At 37.2% G+C, this 22,774-nt stretch overlaps 1 protein-coding gene across 1 annotated transcript; it reads right to left on the minus strand.

Moving 5' to 3' along the window:
- Positions 1 to 818: 818 nt before the first annotated feature.
- On the minus strand, positions 819 to 20,188 carry MNDA (myeloid cell nuclear differentiation antigen). The gene is made up of 7 exons (XM_037825620.1): positions 19,935 to 20,188; positions 9,715 to 9,999; positions 8,663 to 8,796; positions 7,968 to 8,120; positions 5,241 to 5,663; positions 3,692 to 3,880; positions 819 to 1,086 (listed from the first exon to the last, which is right to left on the minus strand). Exons 2-7 carry the CDS (start codon positions 9,977 to 9,979, stop codon positions 1,015 to 1,017), a joined length of 1,236 nt encoding a protein of 411 aa, XP_037681548.1. The 5' UTR covers positions 9,980 to 9,999; positions 19,935 to 20,188; the 3' UTR covers positions 819 to 1,014.
- Between the last annotated feature and the right edge of the window lie 2,586 nt (positions 20,189 to 22,774).

Consider the following 22,774-nt stretch of genomic DNA (forward strand, 5'->3'; position numbering starts at 1 on the left):
GATCTTTAGAGTAACCTGTGTTTAACTGTTCATATTTTTTCAATTCTTCTGCATGTGATTCTTGCTCTGGATTTGTGGTCTAATTTTTAAGATTGCCCTTTTTTTGTGTGCAATTGTTTCACTTCCAATAGAAAGCTTCCTTTCCTCTGTTCCTTCTCTGAGAATTTTGATGTTATATTTGTGTGTGTGTGTGTGTGTGTGTGTGTAGAATTTTCTCCCCAGCCTCTATGATTTTTTTAAAAATCCTCTCCAACACTCAGTGTCCCCTTTTCATTAAAGTTTTCTGTTATGGAAACTGTGCTGTCTTACAGCAGTATAGTCCCCTCCTCCTTCTTTTCATGAGGCTTTTCTGACTCCACTTTCTTCCCCATCATGGTATTCCACTCTGGAATATAAGGAAATATATCTAGTAGACAAAATGAAGGGGGCCAGAAAGGACTAGGAAAGCATCTTGCATATATTAGTACCTTTGTGCAAATCGCCAATTGTGACCTCTCCAAAGGCACTAATTACTCAGATGTTCCCCTTGTTGGTTATACAATTTGGAAAAAAGGAATCATTTTCTCTGTATTAACTCAACCCTTCCCTTTGTGATTGCAGCATGGCCTGTGATTACAGCATGGCTGGTGGTGCCATGCCCAACATAAGGCAAAGCTCTAATTATGGAACAGGCATAGCCCTGTCCTCTGGAACTCACAGTTGGAATGTAGATCTCAATGTTGATGAAGAAATATGTGCCTGACCCTCTGTGCCTCAGAGTACCTGAACCAACCACCTTCAACCAGCTCTCGTCAGGATTAAAGAGACCAAATCCAGTATTCTTGGAGAATGATGTCCTTTAAAAAAGGAAATTTTATTTTTTTTTACATTATATATGTTACAGATGCAAAATATAGTATTCTTAGAAACTATAAAAGAACATAAGAATAATCTCTTATAAAGAAATAAACCTAATTCACAACTCAGATACAAAAAGTATTAATAGGCTGGGATATTTCAACTGAATCTATTTTTTTAAATGAGAGTCTCAACTTTGATAAAATCATTATTAATGTCACTTTTCTTGTTTTTCTTTGCCTTGATTACCTTGAAGGAGAGATAAAGAAAGACACAATGTGAGTCCAGCAGATGAGATATAGATCATCTTACATTTCTCCCTTCACCTATGCTGTCTCTTCCTCATCTTCCTCTCACCCATCTCTTTTAATGCATTACCCTCCTTTGAGCCTTTTCACTTTAGTCTGAAGCCTAAGAGATATTTCCTTGATATCCATCATGGCACATTTGAACAGGGTAGGAATTCCACTAGGGGAGTAAGGGGAAATCACAGAAGGAAAGGGCTTGTTCACTCAGTGCTATGCATTGAGGGAAGGTCTTAATTAGTGCAGAAAAGTGAAAAGCATGGGATTTTTCTTGATGCATTGCTGTTTCTCAGCACACAGTACAAGTATTGTTGAATAAAGGAATCTGTTAAGTGGGGCAATTTATGTACATGAGCATGTCTGTGTGCCTGAAGATGTCAGTATTTCTATTTGAATTATTTGCATTTAAATTTAGCTTTGATTAGTGTTATAAAGAATCTCATTGTCAAACTCTATGTTTATATTGTGTGTGTTCGTTTGTGTATGAGACAGGGAATGTGATGTCATGTAGCATCAACCGTATCTTTTTCATGTGGACCAAGATGTGCACTTAATAAAGGGTGGTACCTGTTGCTCTAAGTTGTGGTTATTCTAATACCCTGGAATTCCTTTGGTCATTTGTGTCTGGAATGAGTTCTCTTGATTCTCCTCTTACTCATGAAACTTCTTCCTTTTTATGCTTACTATACAGATTTTCTAGTTTTCTTTTGACCTCTGCTCACTTTCATTCTCATTTGTATTATCCTTTTACTTCAAGTCACCCCCAAATATCAGTTTTTTCCATAGCTTCATACTCATCAGTCTGATCTTCTCATTCAACTTGCCCAAGAATCTGGACTCTGGAGCCAGAGAACCTGGGCTAGATTCAAGTCATACCACTTGCTAGCTGTGTCAATTAGGGCAAGTTACTAACTCTTTCTGAGCATCACCATCCATATCTATGAAGTGAGAATAGTTATTACAAGTTCATCACTGTCTTTTGCAAGGATTGAGTTAATAGGCATATAATGCTTAGCATAGTTCCTAGCACACGGTGAGTGCTCAGTAAGTACTTTCTACCAGTATAAATGTACATATTATTACATTATTTCCCTTAGGCAAAATCATACAAACCTGTAACTTTAACAATCATCTCTAAACTGGCAAATACATAAATCTCCAGTGAAGTATTACTTTTTCTCTGAGATCTGCGTATCTCCCTAGTAATGACTAGATATTTCTTGGATATGCTACAGGCACGTCAAATTCAACCTGTCCAAAACAGAACACATTTTCATCCCCTGGTCCATGCCTTCTCCTACATACTCAATCTTAGTGAATAGTAGCACTATTTACCCAGTTGTCTGACTATTATTCTTAAACCAGCCCTGAATGAATCTTGAATCTTTTCTCTCTCATCATTATTACATAACTAGTCACAAAGTTGTGACAATCTACCTTCAAAAACATTTTACCCCCATTTATCTGAGCCCTTTTGGTCTTTCCCCTCTTTATCTAGATTTCCGAAATAGCAGTTTTTTTGATGCCATGGTAAACCAGCTGTCCAATTAAAAAAAAAGTCTCAATTTTTAGTTTTTGCAGGTTTTAGTGGTGTCATCATGACTGATTTCAAGCTGCCAACAGTTTGATAACAAACTAACAATTCCTGAATATTTAAACAACCAGCTCTCTCTAGTTGAGGAATGATCACACTATAGCACACCAATGTTTCTAATTGCTATTTCTTCCTCTAAACCTAGTTTATTTAAATGCATCCTTACAGTTAACTGCCAGAATATTTTTGCTGAAATGCAACAGTTATCAAGCATGCTTCTGTATAAAATGTTTCAATCATTTTCTTATTTTTCATAATGATGTTTCCATTTCTTTTTTTTTTCTTTTAATTTCTTACAAAAGACTACACTATGTGGCCTTTTTCCTTTCTACACTCTGGCCTCACCTTCCATAGTCTTCCATACCTAACAAAATTTCAGTTGTAAGCACACATTAGCTCACTCACACTTTGAGTATTTTCGTCTATCATTTCCTCTGCTTGGAACTCTTTCAAATGTATTTACCTTGCTAGGAATGATAGTACCTACTGCATATTGATATCTTATGATGTGCCAGGCACTGAGAAAATAAATCCATTATTTTATTTAACCTATAAACCAATCCTATGAGGCAGAGACTTCCACTATTTTAGAGAGCATGATTTAAGCTACTTCTCCAATATCTTGCAACTACTGAGTGCTGGAAGCAGCAATCAAATTAGGCCTGCCTTACTCCAAAGCCCTCGTTTTTGACCATTATGTGAAATTAGCTCCCTATCCTGCTACAAATCTTTTCTTATTTAGAACAAGCATTATATCCTCTTCAATCCTATATGATTTAAATTTCCTTAATATATTTAAAAATATCCCCCACTTAAAGATTACTACCAGGGTTTTGTTTGGATTCTCCAGCCAACTACTGGACTGTGTGTGTAACAGCAGGAATCTGGTGTTCTAAAACCCAAGCAAAATAATCAGCCTCTTTGGCAAACTAATGTTCATCTATCCAGTTCTCACCTTGATGAAACTGTGAATTTCACACGTCATTTTTAGTGTTCTGTCAATTGTTCTCAGTTGAAAGCAGAAAAGTCGAAGCTTATCTCCTTCTTCACAAACAATATTGTGCCATTTTCCATTCCCCACTACATCCATCTTTCCTGTATTATCCTGTATTTCATAGACTGTGTTCTTCTTATTCACTGTTTTCTGCAACAGAAAATTCACACCCATTTTCTGAAAACATAGTCAAGAACAGTCATATCTATGAGAAAAACGCTTGTGACAGAGTGAAAACAAGATGTAGAACAGCGATTACTGGCACAGATATACCAGTAGCTTGGGTAGATTTTCCCAGACAACTCTCCTACATTTTCCTGAAAGTGTTTTTGTGTCTAGAAATTCTAGAACAATGAGTCATCTTCCTATATTCTCCCATTTCCAGCTCCCAGGGCAGTAGAGAGTACTTAAAATATTTGGATATAGAAGGATAAAAAATCCTTGGTGGACTTATTTTGGCTCTTATGCAGAAAAGAATGGACATTTGCCACAGCTATTCATTCACTAGATTATTAGAAATCTGTATAAAAGTAAACTCTAATAATTTACTGGTTCGTTTTCAACCTTTCCAATTTATTCGCTCTTCTCTACGATCTTGTTCATATTAGACCTAGGTTCTCCATTATCCCACTCTATACTATCTACTCACATAAGCATGGCTTGTTAGCATGGCTTCTTAAAGAGAGAATACAGGAATTAATGAAATAAATGGCTAAACTAAAGGGCTATCCTGGAAGAAAAATATAATGGCATTATGTGGCAGTCGGTCATATAAGACGTTACACTCAGAGTAGTTTGTATGTTTTCTTTGGAATTGCATGCATCATCTTAAGCATGATGAATTTGAACATGAACTTATCAGTAAAACTGTGCTTCTTTAAAATACAAAAATTGTAAAGGAGGGTATTAGATTACCTTATCTTCCAAGTATCCTGAAATTCAATATTTCTCAGTTCAATAATTTCTTCATGATTAAGTAAATAAATGAACAAGATAGAGGAGAGAGAACTAAATAGATGATACGACAAACTGTTGAATGTATTTTCATTCTGGGGAATACCAGCCAATTTACTTATTACTCTGACAACATGTATTCAACAAGAATTCAAGCTTGGTGGGACAATCCATTATCCAAAGTTAAGATAAATGGATCATTTACACAGCCGGGGTAGAGCTCATAGAAATAAAATAATTAGTATGTGCATATTGATCTAGACCGTGCATATCCTTGCTCATTGTGGCTGAGAATAGTTAGTCACAACCGATGAAATGGCAAGATTATTTAGTGAATCTTTTTCAAAAAACTTGCAAGATGATATCTTGGAGGAAGACTGTTAATAGGTCACCTAGTCCACTTTCTTATTGTATGGGAAGACTTGACCATCTATCTCTAGTCAAGAGAGAGTCCTGGGTTCTGATGTTCGGTCAGTAAACAAAGCCCCATGTGGCAATTCAAGACTTTTAATTTCAAACGTTGGTGGGAAAAAGTGAATAAAGACAAAGAACTTACCTTATGTAACATGAACAACCCGTACACATATGTTCCTGATGCTTGCTTCTGAAGATTACAGATTTTGGGAGTTTCATTTGCAATTTTGATAATGCTTTTTGGGACCACAATGTTTTGATCAGGACCAGCTTCAGATACAGAAGATGCTTGATTCACCTCCAGGAGTCCTTTGTATTCAAGATAATTTGATATGGTAATGAACTTCCCTGGAGTGAATTTCTCCTTCAGGTTGGTGTTAAAAACCTTCACTTGAAAGAACTGAGTTTCGGTAGCCACCGTAGCATGAAACATTGTGTTTTTCTCATTTCCTGGAGACTCATATTCAAATAGCTCTGTTGCTTTCAGCACCATCATTATCATTGGGCTGTTATGCAGAACTTTTCTTCTGTCAGCTTCCTGACTTCTGGCTTGCAGTTCCTGGTTCTGTGTTGGACAGATAATGGGAAGATTAAAAACTTACAGGTTGAACAGAGAATACAAAGTCATTTCCCAATGAAAGAACCCTCAGTCACAATGCTGAACTCCAACAACCTTCACAGATATTTGGAGCTGGGGCCAATGTACACAGGGATTATTTAAAGGGAAAGAAAGGATAATAAACTGGTATAATTCAGCTAGAGGAAGTAAGGTAGAAAACAACAGGCATGGAAATGAGAGTATCTTCCTTTAAACAGAACAATGAAATAAAGCATGATCTTCAGCAAGAACAACACAGAACGGTGAATGATGAAAGCATTGTCATGAAGTGACCTAAGGGAAAGACTAGAATAAAACCATAAAATAAAATATAATCTACCCTTTAACTAAGTAAATGACCAAAGAATACAAAAAATATTGTAAAACAACTTGGATAGCTTTGAAGATGGAAAGTGGTGCCAACCACAAACCACAAACATTAAACATTTCAGTTATCACTTGTGTACTGGGACATTTTATGAGTCCAACTCATACTGACGCTTCCTAAGAAATACTGCTCTGCTATAACAGGTGAGAAAGACATGTGCTGACTCAAAATCCCTATTTTGTAAGCTCAGGTAGAGGCATTTTTATTTAGAGCCATGTCCTCTGCTGTGTATCCACAGCACTTCTCAATGAGTGGAATGTGAGAACCAGCATCCTAATAGAAAACCAGAGGACAGGTTGGCTTACCACTGATCTCCTTTCTTCACTGTGACCTGGGCTTATTTGAGTTGTAGCAGAACATTTTCATGGAGAGGAATTTGCTTCATCTGTAGGAGGATATGTGGGAAGCAAGGGTGGGCCATGAGCTTCATAGGAACAAGTATATGGAGCCATGATACCTGCTTCCACAGACCAGAAGTACGTAGTGTTCTCACTTGGGAGACTACACATGACAATTACTTTGGGTGATTAGACTTAACTTGGATCTTATCTCTCATCAATGTGACCAATTTAACTTAATACAAGGAAGGACTTTCCCCAAAGGAAGGTGGCCAATAACAATAGACTCATGTATAAGAATAACAATAGCAACAGTAAGATTCAATTTGACAAGGAGTTACAGGACCCACATAAAAGAAATTATACAATTATTCTGAATGATATAAAAGGAGACTTGCGGGACACAAGTATATGTGTGTTCATGAAGAGACAATTGTGATAAGGAATATTGGAAATTCAACTTACAAAGCATTGTATTTTAAAATAGATTTTGGTATATTCATGCAATTGACCTTTAAATAATGATTAAATTTAAATTAAATTTAATCATTTAGGTCATTAAATAATGATTAATATTTTTATTTTTGGACTTAGAAAGATATAGTAAATGAATAAAACAGGTGTTAGACTACTAATCATTGCATGATACCATTTTAGGGTGTCTTGTGTATATATTCACAAAGTAAAATACATGAATGAATATATAGAAAAAATGGTAATATCTGGATGTAGGGTTTTAGTAATTTAAAGTTGGTTGGTTATAAGCATTTCTTCAGTTTTCTAAATAATTATGCTTTACTTGTACAGGAAGAATGAGAGGGAAAGAGAGAAAGAGACAGAGAGAGGGTGGGGAGAGGGAGATTATTGATGGTGTTGTGGTTTTGCTTCTTTGGCCCATTGAATTTTCTCTTTCAGTGTGTATTCAGGAAAAAAAACTCCCCTTTTGATGAAATAAATCCTTAGAGTTTAATGTTTTAATAAACTGACACTAATGTGGGACTTGTAAAAGACTGGCAAGTCCAGGTGTGAGAACATTGCTACCTATAAGAATGAACAGAATCATGCAATTCATTTTAATGAAGTCTATTTCCTTTCTTTTCTGGGTCTTGGTGTATGGTCTTTTTTCTGCCTGAATTTCCCCAGGGTTAGAGGAAATATGTGTGAAGACCCTGAAGAAAAAAAGAGCATGGTATGTTGAAGAAATTTTAAGAGGTTAGGGAGCAAAGGGGAGAAGTGTGAAAGACTCCAGCAGTAGACAGTGAACACATCGCTGTCTTCACTTGTACTGTTATGGACTCTACACCTCTCTCTCCCTCCCCTAGAACAACACAAACAGGAAACTTCTTGAGGTCATGAATAATGTCAACTTCATCAGGTATCCTTTGAGGAAGCAAAAGATTAAAATGTAGTGAAGTCTCAATTTATATTTGATTAATTAATTATTGGAATTATTTTTAAGTAGGAGATGAGATCAGAATTTTGAGGTTTGAGTCTTATATTGTGGGTTGAAGAAAATGGAGGAAAAGAGGAGCAGGAAGAATGTACCTTGGTTAGGGGAGTAGAAGATGGAGTTGATGAGATCTGGGGAGGTGGTGGATGGCCCATGACTGCGGCTGTGCTGGCTCCCGATGGAGAGGGAGGATCCTGAGACACCTTATTCCTTTTGACTCCAATCTCCTCTTTTGCGCTTTTTCTTTTCTGAAAGTAGATTAATTTTTCTCATTAGTAGTTTTCTGTATCAAAGGAAGCAGAGTGCATTTTCATTACTGTGTGATAGGTTTTGTTTATATCAGAAGTGATATTACTTGCAGTTTCAGCGCATCACCAGAAGAGAGGGCACGTAGGTAGAGTTGCTTTAAACAAAGGGATGGATGATTTAAACAGACACATCCAACTTTTATTCACCTGTGTGGTGAAATGGGAAAACACTGGACTTGGAATTAGAAAATACAGGTTTGTGTAAGCATGAAGAAGACATTTTTTCCAATATGATTTTTAACCTATCTTTTTAATAAGGATGATATAATATTTATGTCGCAGATATTGCCATTATATTTGTTATGGTGCCCAGCTCATTGCCTGGCACAAAGGAGATGAACAATAATTACTCAAATGGGTAAATCTGAACTGTGATGGAATATTAATGAAGAACCAGGTGCCTGAAGGGGAAAAGTGAGTGGAATAGCCATAGAAAGAAGTTCCTTTTGTGGACTTCAATCTGCTTCTCTTCTCAAGCTTACCTGACCTACAGCAGTCTCCCCTGCTCTTTCAGATTCCAGAGCTTTACTTGTGGTGGGTGTAGGTGTAGCAGGACCTACTTCTTCATGCTTCTTCTTTTTCAGTGGAGTTCCTTTTGCTTTCATTTTCTTTGCAACTGATGCAGAAACAAGGAGGACACAGTAAACCCAGAGAAGCTGGTCCAGGGCAGCTCAGCTGAAATATTGTCAATATTGTTCCTTCTCAGTTCCTGCTTGTGGGTCTATGTGTGCTTTTGTCTACCTCCACTGCGTTATCCCAGCCTGGCCACAAAGAGGCCAGTAGTAGCAACCACGCACAGGCCCTGTCTCGGGCTTCCTCAGTGGCTTCTGTACACATCCCCTGTGGAATGAGCATGTCCATCCCATCCCATGGACTCCCATGCACCTCAGTCAAACCCTTTCCCAACTCTCTTATCCTGTCCTTTCCTTTTAAAAGATCAAAGTTTTTCAAGATGCCAACAAGTGGGTTACTTTCTGCAGAGATCTGTTGAAATGACACAAGCCAATAAAAAAAAAAATATGATCCTATATGTGAAGTGACAAGTGGTGATGTTGGTCTTTGACTTTTTAAAATATTTTGCTTAAGCCCAGTGATTTCATAAGAGGGGAAGTTCACACCTCTGAGAGTGCTTCTTCATCCTTGTTACTAGATAACATAATGGTGATGGGGCAAATAGTCTTAGGCATGTGCAGTAATTGGCTAAATGTATATATATATTTTAAAAACACACTATAAATTTTGTAGTTTTATCATTTTCTAACTTGTCTAATGTACTGAAAGCCTCAGCCTCTCTCATCCCTTGGCATTTTGCTCTCAACTCCACTGCAAATAGAGCTCCAAAACATACTAATCCCCTTTACAGGAAAGGGAATGTTCTAAGTTGTTAATTTGTCAGCATCTGAGGTAGCAGCTTTATCATCACTACCAAGTCATAATTTGGTAAAGGGATAAATCAACTATGATCAAGGCAGGGTCTTATTTAAGATTGGGGAGGGTGGGCATAAAGTGGGAGTAAGGCAGTTTTCCCTATTACCTTTTGACTTTTCTCTTCTAAGAATTTCAACAATTTCTTTAAGTGATGGTATATCTTTCAATAATTCTATTAGTTTGTTGACACCAGCAGGACCCGGGAATTTTACTTCTATCAAGTCAGCAATCTTAATTCTATCATACTCATCTTGCATTTTTTTGGTCAGTTTTAAATCAGAGGCAAGTAAGGATTTAATTATGTCAAAATGATAATCTTTGATGGCCTCTAATCCCTTCAGTAGAATAATTTTCTTGTATTCAGCTTCCATCTCTCAAGTTACAGCTGAGCCTATAAAAGAAAAATGACAGTCAGGTTACACATTTGTACACAATTAAAAGAACTGGATATGCCTAGGCGAGTGCATGGCCATGTCAAGTGTTGTCTGTGGTTTGGTGACATTGAGGGGCTATAATCACGAGTTGTGCTTTGTGGAAAATGGGTTGAGAACTGCTGCATTAGGAAGTTCTAAGAAAGTCTTCCTTATTAATGAGGATAGCTGAGTTGGGTCAGGTTGTTGTATGGTGTTAGACATCTGGAAAGGGTGCATTGTTCTGGGGTTTAGAGGAGGGGCTGTGTAGTTTCAAAGACTCTGGTCCCCATAGTTCTTTTCCCCATCCTTTATTGGGTCTGGAACCTGGTCCTGAATGTCTGTCTGTTGCTTCCTGACTCTTCCCACGGAAGTGGCTATGTGCAAAATGGGCTGCAGCTTCTCACTTGGTACAAATATGCTTCTGCCATGGTATTGCAGTTCCATGCCAGGGTATTGACTACAGTCCACTTGGCTCTTCTCTAATCACCTCTAATTAGCATCCTCTTTCCCTTTGGGTTGCAGTGTATCACATGTATCATATCACTTGCCTGTACGTCTACCTGTTCCCTAACACAGCATTTATTGGTCTGGATTATTTAACACTTGTTTGATTTTTTCCATTTCCAAGGCTTATTTTCTCTATTTGGTTGTTTTCCTGAAGCCAGTTATATTTGTATAAATTCATAATTTAAACTTTTGCTTGAAATCTTTCAATAGTTATCCATTTTCTTTAGGAAAAATCCCTTGTCCCTTAGCATGGCTTGGAAAGCTTTAAATGATGTGCTTTTTTTTTTTTTTTAACTTCTCCTACTTTCCATTGTTCATATTTAAGTTCCAGAAATATAAAGGACACTATCCATCTATGCATTTTCAGGCCTTCTGCTTGGAATGTACTTCTTTCCTTCTTTCTAGAAAAATAGACCTAGAGAATCCATGGTTCACATGAAGCTTCTCATATTTAGTTTATATATTCTGTCATATTATAGTAACATGCAGATATATTCAGCCTGAAACTTGCATATGGATATCCTCATATTGGATACTTTTGGTTATGGTGTCCTAATTCTGAATATAATATAGCATATGAAAATTACTATTTTTTAAAGTGACACTTTTCTCAATATGGCTTCCCACCTCCCCCAAATACCTTCCCTTGATACAGTGACTCAGAAGAAAGAATATAAGTGTAAATAACTTAGTCTTTGGAGTTCAGAAGACCTAGATCCAGAACATAATAGTTTGAATATACAGTCTATGGACACAAACAAAATATAAATTAGTGATTTGTGAGATTAGATAGAAAACCTTCCCACAGAAAGATAGGATGGAATTAAGAAACAGAAAATATCAAAAAAAATTAAGTGATGTCCATATAAAGGTTGAAGTGTCAACGTCAAAACACGATTGGTTGAACAGGGAGAGAAAACTATGAAAAAGAAAAAATATTCGAGGCAATCATGAAATAAAGCTCTTGGAATTAAAATAACATGAATGTACTCAGATGGATCAGGCCAGAAGAGTGCCAGATGGGAAAGTGAAAGAGAACCCACACCAAGACACATTGTATTGAAACTGTACAATGCCAAAAAACAAAGAGAAAAATCTGAAAACTTCCAGAGATAAAAAGTAGATCACCTACAGAGATTCAGGAATTAGATTCTCAACAGCAAAGGTTCATGTAGAGGATAACAGAGTGACATTTTTACAGTACTGGTCCAAAATCCTTTTTCTGCAGTTTTGAAATTCAAAAGACTCTGGAAACAAATTTCTCTTTTGGAACAAAAGTTTGGAAACAAAATGTAATAGAATAATTAATAAAACACTTTTGGAGGTGACAGGAAACTATACTCTTTTTTTGAAACCCACTTTAGTGCAAATGTTCACACATTTTGCTGTAGAAATATTAGTTTATTTGGTCTGGGAATAATGACCTAGACCTTACTTGGACATCCATGTAATACTTTGTGTAAAGTGTGTGCATTAAATATCCTTTCTAAAGTCATTCACATTCTGAATTTAAAGCATGCAACCCCAGGGTTTCAGAAGTGATGCTGTCAACTGTCAGACCCCAGAAAAAAGAGTCTAACGTATAGAAGGAATGTCTGATCCAGGGGCCCCGCTGCTTATCTCATAGATACCAGGTGCACCATAAACTAAGAGTTGAAGGCTGTTTTAGAAATCCCAGTCACAGTGGTGCCTAGACCCCAGGGGGCAGACAAGCCAAGATCAGATAGGCCCATAAGATGAATGACCACAACCAAGCCAAAAGGGCTGCTTCCTCCACATAGATAATACAGTGCACATCAAAGAAGAGTAGTGTGTTAGAACCCTAGTAACCAGTCAGCTCAGAAACTGATAAGCACTCACCCAATCGAGGCACAGAACACACTCAGCAGGACCCTTCCCCCCCAACACCCAACATGAGTTTTTCTTTTAAAAAATGCTGCTCTCAGAGGACTGGAGCCATTTTCTTCCTTTTTCTTTTCTGATGGCTCCCACCGGCTTTCTTCTTCTAATAAACCTTAAATTCTTTACTTAAACCATGACTCACTGTGTTGTGTGGATTCTTGAATGGCTCCAGACCTAACATGTGCTGAAGACCTGAGATGGAGGTTTGACTGAGGTTTAAGTTTCCTGGCCCCTCAGGGCAATGGAGCAGCCTTCCAGTCAACTCCGTTCCTTGAACTACACAGCCATTCAGGTTTCCATGCATTCAGTGTCTTGAGTCCATCAAGTCCATGAAGTGATGCCAGCTTACCCTCACGGCTCTCAAACATCTACAACTAATTCGGCCCTAGGTAGGTAAGTGACATCTTTCTGCCCAGATCCCCCCTCGGGAGTTTTGTTCGATGTCCCATGGACATCCTGGCCCACCTGAGTGTGGCACCTTAGGGTGCTTTAACATGGCGCCCAGCTTTGTAAGCATAGGAAAACCCGAGTGCTCAGTCAAAACTCTCGTATGCTCCGTGAGTGTCTTTGCCCACTGCAGCAGTCAAAGTAACCCAGAGGATGCCTTGGGCAAAAGACTGCACACATTTCCTGACCCCAACGGCAAACTGGGGATGCCTGCTTTGTTGTTGCAGCGGTCGTATGGGACTGGGCCGTTAGTCTCACTTGAGCAATGTTTTGGGTGGCCTCTGTAAGCCTCTAAAGGAACAGAGGGACCATGGGGGTCTCATGGGGGATCTCCATAAGCCTCTGATGAGCATAGCCCCAATTTGTGTCAGCCTCGTCCAGGGAAATCATAAGCCTCTAAAGGAGCAGAGAACTGTGAATCTCTCATGGGTGATCTCTGTAAGCCTCTAATGAGCAAAAGTTCCCTAACAAACCACAAGCCTGTCAAATATCTTAAATAATCATAGGTAATATACAGTCACTTTTCAATAGCTCCAAAACTGAATTTTCTCCTGAATCTACCCCCTCAGATTTTTAAACTTCAATTAAAAGGGGAAATAGAACCAATACAATTTGGCCACAGTATCCTTTAGAACAACAAAAACATTAGCCAAAGAATGGCACTCTCAATTGGCAAATTCTTGCCAAACTTAATAATTTTATTCAGCACAATGACAAGTGGTCTGTAGCTTCTAATCTTAAACTATTTGGTCCTGGCTATCCTTATGCCACTCTGTTGCCTCCCACCAAATCCTCCTCCTTCACAAAAAATCCTTCTAAGTCTTCTGCTTTCCTCTCTACAAAAGTTAACCCTGAAAAGCCTTTAAGCAGCTTCTCTTCTTTAACCTGCAAATCATCCCCCTCATAACTCTTCTCTAACCCCTTCTGCTCCCCTTCCCTCGCTGTTAACCCCTTCCCCCCTTCTCATCCCATCTCTGCCATCCCCTCCTCACCTCACCCCACCTACGTGCAGCCTGCTTGCTCCATGTGCACCCCTCCCCCTGTCTCCCGCTCCAGCCCACCTTCCTGGGCAGGGGGGTGCAGCACAAACCCGGAGCGCACATGCCTGGCGTAACTGGAGGATGAATGAATAAGGTGAGAACTCCTCAGTTACTGTCTCCTGCTGTTTTACTATCAACGAACCTACCCCATCCCTAACAATGTTTAGCCTCTGATTTACAAACACTAAATTTACATCCCAGTGAGCTGTTTCAATGTGTAGACAACCTCCTATTGTGCAGCTGCCCTGAAGCCTTATGGCAAAAACAGTCACTCCCCTTAACTACCTCAAACAGAAAGGATATAAAGTTTCCAAAAATATAAAACAATTTTCTAAGCCACAAGTCACTTACTTAGAAAGTTCCCTCTCCCCTAACAAAAAGAAAACTTATATCTCTATTTAATGAAAGATCAGGTGAGCCTAACTATTTAAAACCATGTTTTCAAATGCCCTAATCCATGTCTTGTGGGCTGTAAAGCTCCCCTCAGCTGTTCAGAAATTTTTCCTAGAGTACCAGGACTGGGAAGTCCAGGTAGAAACACCCACCACAGACAAACACCAAATGCGTCTGAGTTAAGGTAGCTTTGCAATTGAGACTTTCCCCATGCTGGGTAAGTGTGTAATCTTTTGTTTATTATGCTTACTTTCCTTTCTTTTGTTTCAATTAGTCTATTGTGTAGTAATGCTAATTAAGTTAATCCAAGGGTCGTGCATGCAAACTCAGTGGGCTTAAGCCCCACTAACCGTAACCCCAGATTTGTAGTTCTCCTTTTAAATTTTGTGCAGTTTGCACAATTTGCATTTGTGTGAAAAATCAGTTACATTTAAACAGCTCCTACTCCTATGTTTTGTCTTTATAATTTCTTTTGCTATTGCTCAGCCATGGAAAAGTTAAAATATGCTAGCTATATCTCCCTTAAAAACTATTCTTAATAATTAGTCTAATTTTAGAAAGTGTCATTAAAATTGTTAATGAGCTATAGCTTCAACCAGCTGGCCTTTATGTGTGGTATGGCTAGCTGTAGCAAACTGTCTCAAGAAAAACAAAGAAATCTGTAAGTTAAAAGAAAAGTTACAGTTAAAAAATATGCAGACTTCCACCTCTGCTTTAATATAAAGCCTTCCAAAGCAATTAAATAAAAGAAATAATAATGTGAATGTATTAGCCTATCAGTTTTTAAAATTAAAAAGTCAAAAAAGACCTAGTCAAAAGGGTCCTTGCAAAAACCTAAAATTGCTGGAAGGACATCAAAAGTAACTAATACAATTTAAAAATCAGCAAAAATGCAAATTATCAAACCAGTGTCATAAAATAATATCTCTACTAAGAAATCTGATAATGAGAACTTTGACTCCTCTCTATAAAGAATGTTTTGTTTTAAATATTTAGCATCATTCTAACAAGCTTGATTTTAGTGGTAAGAGCATGTTTTATAGCAGGTATAAAGAATGTTTTTCTAATTAAGGGGAAAAGGGAAGTAGCTTTGTCCTAAATAACTGATTGTTTAGGAATGTGAGATAAAGCCTGGATGGATAGGAATGTGGGATAAAGCCTAGATGGATACAGAAAGTTACAGAAGGTTTGTAAAGTGGAAAATTTATTTCTGTAGTCAAGGTTGAAAGATAGGTACAGAAAGCTGTAAAAAGTTTTTGAAAACAATTATTTCTGTGGTCAAAGTTAAAAAAAATGGTAAAATCTAGTAATAACACTGCTTAACAATAGAACCTCAAAACAAAGAAAAAAGTGGTTTTATAAAGCAAAAATAGCATTAAATATTTTAACCACCACCCAAAGCAGTAATTAATATTCAATGTTGTGGGTATGTGCCTAATAATTCATAAAATATAAAACATTCCTCACTGTACTGCAAGCTCCTCATGTTCTGTTTTTATTAAGAAAAAAGTTTCCTTAAATTATTGAGGTGTTATTTCTTGATAAAAGGTTTTAGAAGTGTTTTTCTGAGTAATCAGTGTAAGATGCAAAAAGTCTCTTTTATCAGAATAACTTCTTGCACTTTACATTAACATTATTATGTCCTTAATTGTTTATTTAAATTCTTGTTTTAAGCACTCTTTACTTTTAAATTATTGTCTGTCCTTATACGCTTATTTGAATGGGAGGTTACTTAATAAAACCCAAACTGGCTGAATGATGACCTGATAAGTCTCAGGCCTTTTCTAATAGAAATTGTAGATTTAAAATGTAACAAACAAACCCATAACACTAACACAAAGTCCCTTTAACAGCCTTGTTTAGCCAGTAAATAAAACTATGTTTACTCTAATGCTGTAACTGAAGTGCTTGCATGTTTAAACCAAGCTCCTAATACTGTGCCTGCATGCTCTCTCCCCATCAGAGTTATTGGTAAGACCCATTTCTGTGGTCCCTAAAACTATAAGGGCATCAACCACATCACATGGATGTGCTGCAGAGGTAAATGGACACATGCTGTTACTGCAAACAACTTTTACTACAAACACCTTTGCCTCTGCCTGCCAGAAAAGACTCAATCACTTGAGCTTTTCAGTGAACATTGCCTCCAAAGTAGCTCTGCTGCATGGTGCCAGAGGGTGCTATGAAACAGTCCTATTGAACTCTGGAGCTCACTGTCCTGTTTCCCAGAGGACCAACAATGCTGCGCTACAACTGTACAAAGAAGATACCTCCTGGAGCTATGACTGCCAATGTGATATGGTTGAAACCTAAAAACATAATTAACACTAAGGCCTGCTCTTATGAGGGGACAGCATGTATGGTATTGTAAAATTAACACCCAATGCAGCTCAGGAAAAACTTGAGCATTCATCAGCATTCAGTGCTATACATATATACCAAATAAATATAACAATGTCTCTTCAATATTAAATCATATGCAAAATAATACTAATGTTAAAATTATAGTAAACTAAATGCATTTTCTAAGTGGTTAACGAATTTACCATGAAATAGAAAATAGCCCTTATCACCATAGTTTTTATTCTGCTTGTCACTTGTTTGTCTTGTTGTTGCCTGTATTGTATCTATAAGTTTATGCTCAGAGCATCTTCCAAATTAATATAAGAACCTATTCACCCTTGCTCAGCAAAAAGCAGTTACAAAAAAAAAAAAACCTCCACCCACTTTCCCCTTTATAGAAGATGCTCACAAGATACAATTTCTTAAAAATAAGAAAATGTCTCATAAAAAGGAGGGATTTAATTGCTGAGTAAGTCTGAGTAAGCAATATTCAATTTTTCTTTCATTCTTTTCTATGCAATATTCAATAAAACTTTCTTTCAAAATTTTCTTTCATTCTTCTCCATGCCTCTACAAGCTATTCTACTCCCCCTTATGGGGCCAATAATTACCCTTATATAATTTTCCTTTTTGCTCCTTGCCACATACAATGTCTAATTAAATTCATCAATAGGTCAATAGCAGCCATAACCAACCAGCAAAACTCCAAAAACTTACTACTGCTGCAATGAAATTTGAAAATCTCCTCCTGCCGCAGCAAAAGCCTCACTACCAGCCGGTTCCAGCAGAAGATATCCAAACATCAATCTAATAATGCTAGAGCTTAGTTCAAAGCAACTCTTCCCCAACTCCGTCCACCCCCAGCCAGAAGAAGCTAAGAGACAAGTGCGATGTCCCTTTTCCCTACAAAGTTTGCTTCGAGCTAAGTTAAAGCATTAACCCAAAATTCAACCCAAACCCTTACCAATTTTTTATTAAAAATAAAAGGCAAGAATGTCAAACCCCAGAAAAAGAGTCTAACATATAGAAGGAATGTCTGATCCAGGGGCCCTGCTGCTTATGTCATAGATACCAGGTGCACCATAAACTAAGGGTCGAAGGCCATTTTAGAAATCCCAGTCACAGTGGTGCCTAGACTCCAGGGTGTGGGCAAGGCAAGATCAGATAGGCCCATAAGATGAACGACCACAAACAAGCCAAAAGGCCTGCTTCCTCCACATAGATAATACAGTGCACATCAAAGAAGAGTAGTGTGTTAGAACCCTAATAATCAGTTGGCTCAGAAATTGATAAGCACTCACCCAATCGAGGCACAGAACACACTCAGCAGGACCCTTCCCCCCCAACACCCAATGTGGGTTTTCCCTTTAAAAAATGCTGCTCTCAGATAGAGGGCCAAAGGCATTTTCTTTCTTTTTCTTTTCTGATGGCTCCCACCTGCTTTCTTCCTCTAACAAACCTTAAACTCTCTACTTAAATCATGACTCACTGCATTGTGTGGATTCTTGAATGGCTCCGGACCTAACATCAACCAGTCTTGAAGGAAAAATCAGTTTGAAACTAGAATTTTATATCTACCAAAAATGGCATTTGAATGCAAGGGCCAAAAATTGATTCTCTGATACTTGAAACATTTGCAACACAAAGACATACACAAGACACTTTGAAAATAATATTCAGTTACAGAATAAATAAATAAAGCCAAGAAATTATGCAAGCCAAATGGTAAGAGTGAAGAGTTAACTTGATTAAGTTTCTCAATACCTTAACAAAAAAAAGCCCTGATCAAAGCAAATCAAACATAGTAGGCCCAAAGGAATGAGGAAACATGATGGAGAGTTCACTAAGATATTTGTCTTTGCTCAGGGATGGAGATTTAAAAAATGACAAAGAGAGAAAACAAGGAAGTATAGAATAGAAAACATGTTACAAATGGAAATAAAGTAAGATGACAGGAATTATTTAAAACATAACATTCAACACAACATACCAAAAGTGCAAAATCTGTTAAGAGACAAAGCTTATTAAAATGGATTTTGAAAAATTACATATGTGTTTCTGAGAAAAGGTCATTTAAATATTGAAAAAAAAAACAGTTAGAAAATGGTTTATTATGCAAACAGCAATTCAAGGAAAGCTGTTTGCTAATATTGGTGTAGCTTTTAAACAGACCTTAAGACAAAAAATATCATCAGGAAAATATCATTACATGATGAGAAAAGATTCAATTCCCAGGAAGATACAACAGTACTACTTTTGTAATTACCTGGTAATAATTTATATTGTTTGTTATTAGAAATTGAGAAAACTGCAAGGGAAAAATGATGAAACCATGATTGCCGCTAGAGTTTTTTTGCTTATCTCAGTTACTGAATGGACAAAGTAAAGGAATAATTAGCAAATATTTAGAAAAGTTGATCAAAACAATTAACAAGCTTAAATAAAATAACAAGATTTCGCTAACATACAGAGAATACTGAACATTTAAAACCTTTACATTCCTCTCCCTCTATGTGAAATGTTTATATACCAGGCTCTCTAGAAAATCTAAAGAAATCCAAAAGGCAAGTATAAATTTAGTCGACTCCATGTTCCTCTCCCCTACCAACTCTCACCAGTTAAGTTTAGCTATGAATTTGTGGAAAGTAGGGGCAATCCCAAAAGTATTGAAAGAAGTCTGTCGTATCTGGGGTAGAATACAGTTGAAATAAAAGATAAACATACACATGAAAAAATTAAGACATCATGTATTTGAATAACTGTTTGTGGAACTAAGAAGTTTTCTACGATGGGTGTGTGTTTATGTGCATGTTTTATAAAATTGATATAATGCCATATAATAGGGCTTTATACCCACATTTATTACTTTTTTTTTACTAATTATTATCATATGATCATTTTCTTATGCTACTGTCTTGTCTTTTTCCCAAGGCCCCAACATGGCTACCAAAGTTCCTCCTCATCCTCCGGCCAAGAAACACAAAATCTTCCTCTAAATATTAACTCATGTTGAAAGATACTCAGAGAAATAATTTTAAAATCTACTGTAGTCAAAATGCATTCTCTCTGTTCAGGCCTCAACTGAGGTAGAATAAAAGATATCTACTATTTGCTGGTATATGAAAGATTACAATCAAGCTACTGCTTTTTTCACTTTTCTGAATAAAGTTGATACCAGCCCCTTCCCCCTGCTGAGAATCCATAACAAATACTCACCTAGTGAGCTTGTGGTTACCCACTAGGTAACAGACCATTCTCTACAGAAAGCCCACAGTACTCACCTCGCTGGAAACTTCTTTCACAATAGTCCAGATCTTAAGATCTCCTTCAAAAATGCAGAAATCACTGTTGGTTTTGTTCGCGTAGGAAGTAAACCAGTAAAGTTCTCACAGACTGAACTGCAGGATATTACAATCACATGAAAGGCAGAGGAAAACCAAGTATTTTGAACAATAACAGGAAAAACAGTAGTGATCAGAGTTGCTTAAAAGCTTGCCTAGTGTTGGCTGCCTCATACGGTGCTAGTCCCCTGTAGGACAGTTCTGAAACTATTCTGAGACTCCTCCCATCAATGATTTTAGCTTTCGATTTCCTGAGGCAGAAAAGCTGAACAATTTCTTTCCTGTAAAATGTTGGTCATAATGAAGAAGTACAGCCAAGTTATCCTTTATTTTATTTGCAAATGTCAATTGCTGAGAGGAGTCCCAACATTAAAACATTGGCACTAATCCAGTGGACTTATGTGTGGGTCAGTAGAAACAAAAGTCCCTTAAATGAGGCTCAGCTATAGCAGGGGAAAGTTGTCAGCCAGCCACTTCTCTCCTTTTCTGTTCACAGAGTGGCAGAGACAGGAGGAGATCCTGGTAGGGTCATCTATTGCTATCAGTTCTTGACTGCACCTGCTGGATGAAGTAAGGTCTGCTGCGAAGCTACTTGTGGTCATGGTATTAGGTGACACATTCACACAGTGATTAATAAATTAATAGTTGATAATGCTGGGGCATAATAGAGGAATAAAATCATTATGAATATATAATTCCTCCCTAGTACATTTGAAATCAATTTTGCACTAGTTGCTCTCTTGACAATGACTAGGACTCATTTCTTCTATGATTGAATTCATGATTATTTTTGCCCTTCTGAATTATTCACAGGTAAACATGAGTAATGGGCTCATACCATCACAACAATGAAGCTTTGTAAATTCTGCAGGAGCCCTGAGAGTCTAGATTGGTTGAGGGATTGATAGTATCTTTTTGTCTGCAAAGTTTTTTTTCTCTTAAGGACAATAGATGCACTCTGGAGTATTTTAAGCCCTGACATGCCAAATAAATGGCATCAATAAGCAAATGGCACTGTTACCCCATTAGCTTATCTGCAATAAGGATGAGTTCAAGAGTGGAAAAAGGGTCCCAAGAGACAAGTTAAATTTGGTTGATGGTCTGAGATCAGCTAAAGGAAAGAAGATAGCTGGCTGGGTTAATCTAAATTGGGGTCATGAGGGAGAGAATTGAAGTCTGGGTTTGCAAACCATTTGAATAACTCTGGCAAAGCAGGGATAAGTCAGGGAAAAGCAAGGAGGATCTCGGGTAAGCACCACAGACACCTATGTGTGCTCACGGTTCTCTGACAGGCTTTGGGTTACCGCTTATGTGGATGCTTTAGGCTGGTCTTAAGGTAAAACACAGAGAAGAACATAAGGGAAGATCAGAGAAGGCCCTTCTCCAGAGATCATGGGGTAGTGGACACACAGCAGGACATTTTTTTTTTTTTTTGGTCCCTTTTTTTTTTGCAATCAACTTATATGAAATGATTCGTCATTGGTATTCTCTCTTTTGCTTTCCTTGCTTAGTCTTACCAGTGATTTTTCTCTTAATCTTTTAGAAGAGCTTACTTTTGGCTTTGTTAACTTTCTTTCTTTTTCTTTGGTCTATTTTTCTGTACATTGGGTCTGCTCATAGCTTTTTTATTTCTATACTGTATTTACTTATTGTTTGTCTTATTCTCATTCTCTTTTATTTCTACCACTGTAAGATGAAAATGTATGTCACTGATATGACTCCCCTCTGCTTTTTTAATATAAACATTTAAAGCAGTGCTTTTTTTCCTGCCAAATACTACTTTTTGCTATGTTGCCGAAGTTTTACATGCCGTGTTTTTCTTTTTCTTAATATTTCTTGGTATTTATTTTTTTAACTCATAGCTTTTAAAAATGTTATATGATTTCCAAATATTTGGGGATTTTCAAGATATCTTATTGTTTTTAATTTTTTATTTCATTCTTTTGTCACCATGAAATATAACTGGTTAGACTTCAGGCTCGTGAATTTTATGGAGACATTGTACTTCCCTGCATATATTTTATTTTGGTGAAAATTCCATCTCCACCTGAAAAAGAGTGTGTAGTCTCCAGTTGTTTTATGGGTGTTTTTAAATGGCAATTAGGCCATATTAGTACAACATGTTGGGATGATTTTTCAATATTCTTTTTAAAATTTTTTTTCTTGTTTTCAAGGAGAGCTTTTTCAACATCTTTGTTGATTTGATTTAATTCTGTCAGTGTTTGCTTTATAATTATGATGTTGTTTAATCATATGCATGCAATTATAGGATTGTTATGACTTCTGATAAATTGGCCAAAATGCTTCCCAAACTTCTCTTATTTGGAAGAACTCTAACTCTGATATTTTTCTGACTCATCTCAGGATATTAACCTATTCCCATTTATTTAGCAGGACTAAACAGTCTTTTCTATAAATGCAAATGGATTTCAAGGTTTGGCTTTAAGCTTTGCTATGGTGGGTTCTAGGATAATCCCTTTTCTAGTTCACACACTTTTTCCTAAGGTGAAAACGTTTTGTTCTGTTAGCTAGAACCCCTACCCCCGCCCAGAGTACTAAAGTTGTGTCCCTATTCTAGCACTCTCGAATATCCATAGCACTGTTTGTGCCCTTGTACTTGTGTTCTGTTCTCAACACCATAGCTGTGGCTATTTGTGAAACCTTTTTTTTCCTTCACTCAACAGGTGTACAACCCAAGACCTTCCTTTATCTATATATCCCTTTTCTCCAGATTCCAGAAATTTAGTTGCCATGAAGTCTGATCTCTGCCTCCTCAGTCC

This window comes from Choloepus didactylus, chromosome 2, assembly GCF_015220235.1.
Source record: "Choloepus didactylus isolate mChoDid1 chromosome 2, mChoDid1.pri, whole genome shotgun sequence".
In the NCBI taxonomy this organism is placed as follows: domain Eukaryota; kingdom Metazoa; phylum Chordata; class Mammalia; order Pilosa; family Megalonychidae; genus Choloepus; species Choloepus didactylus.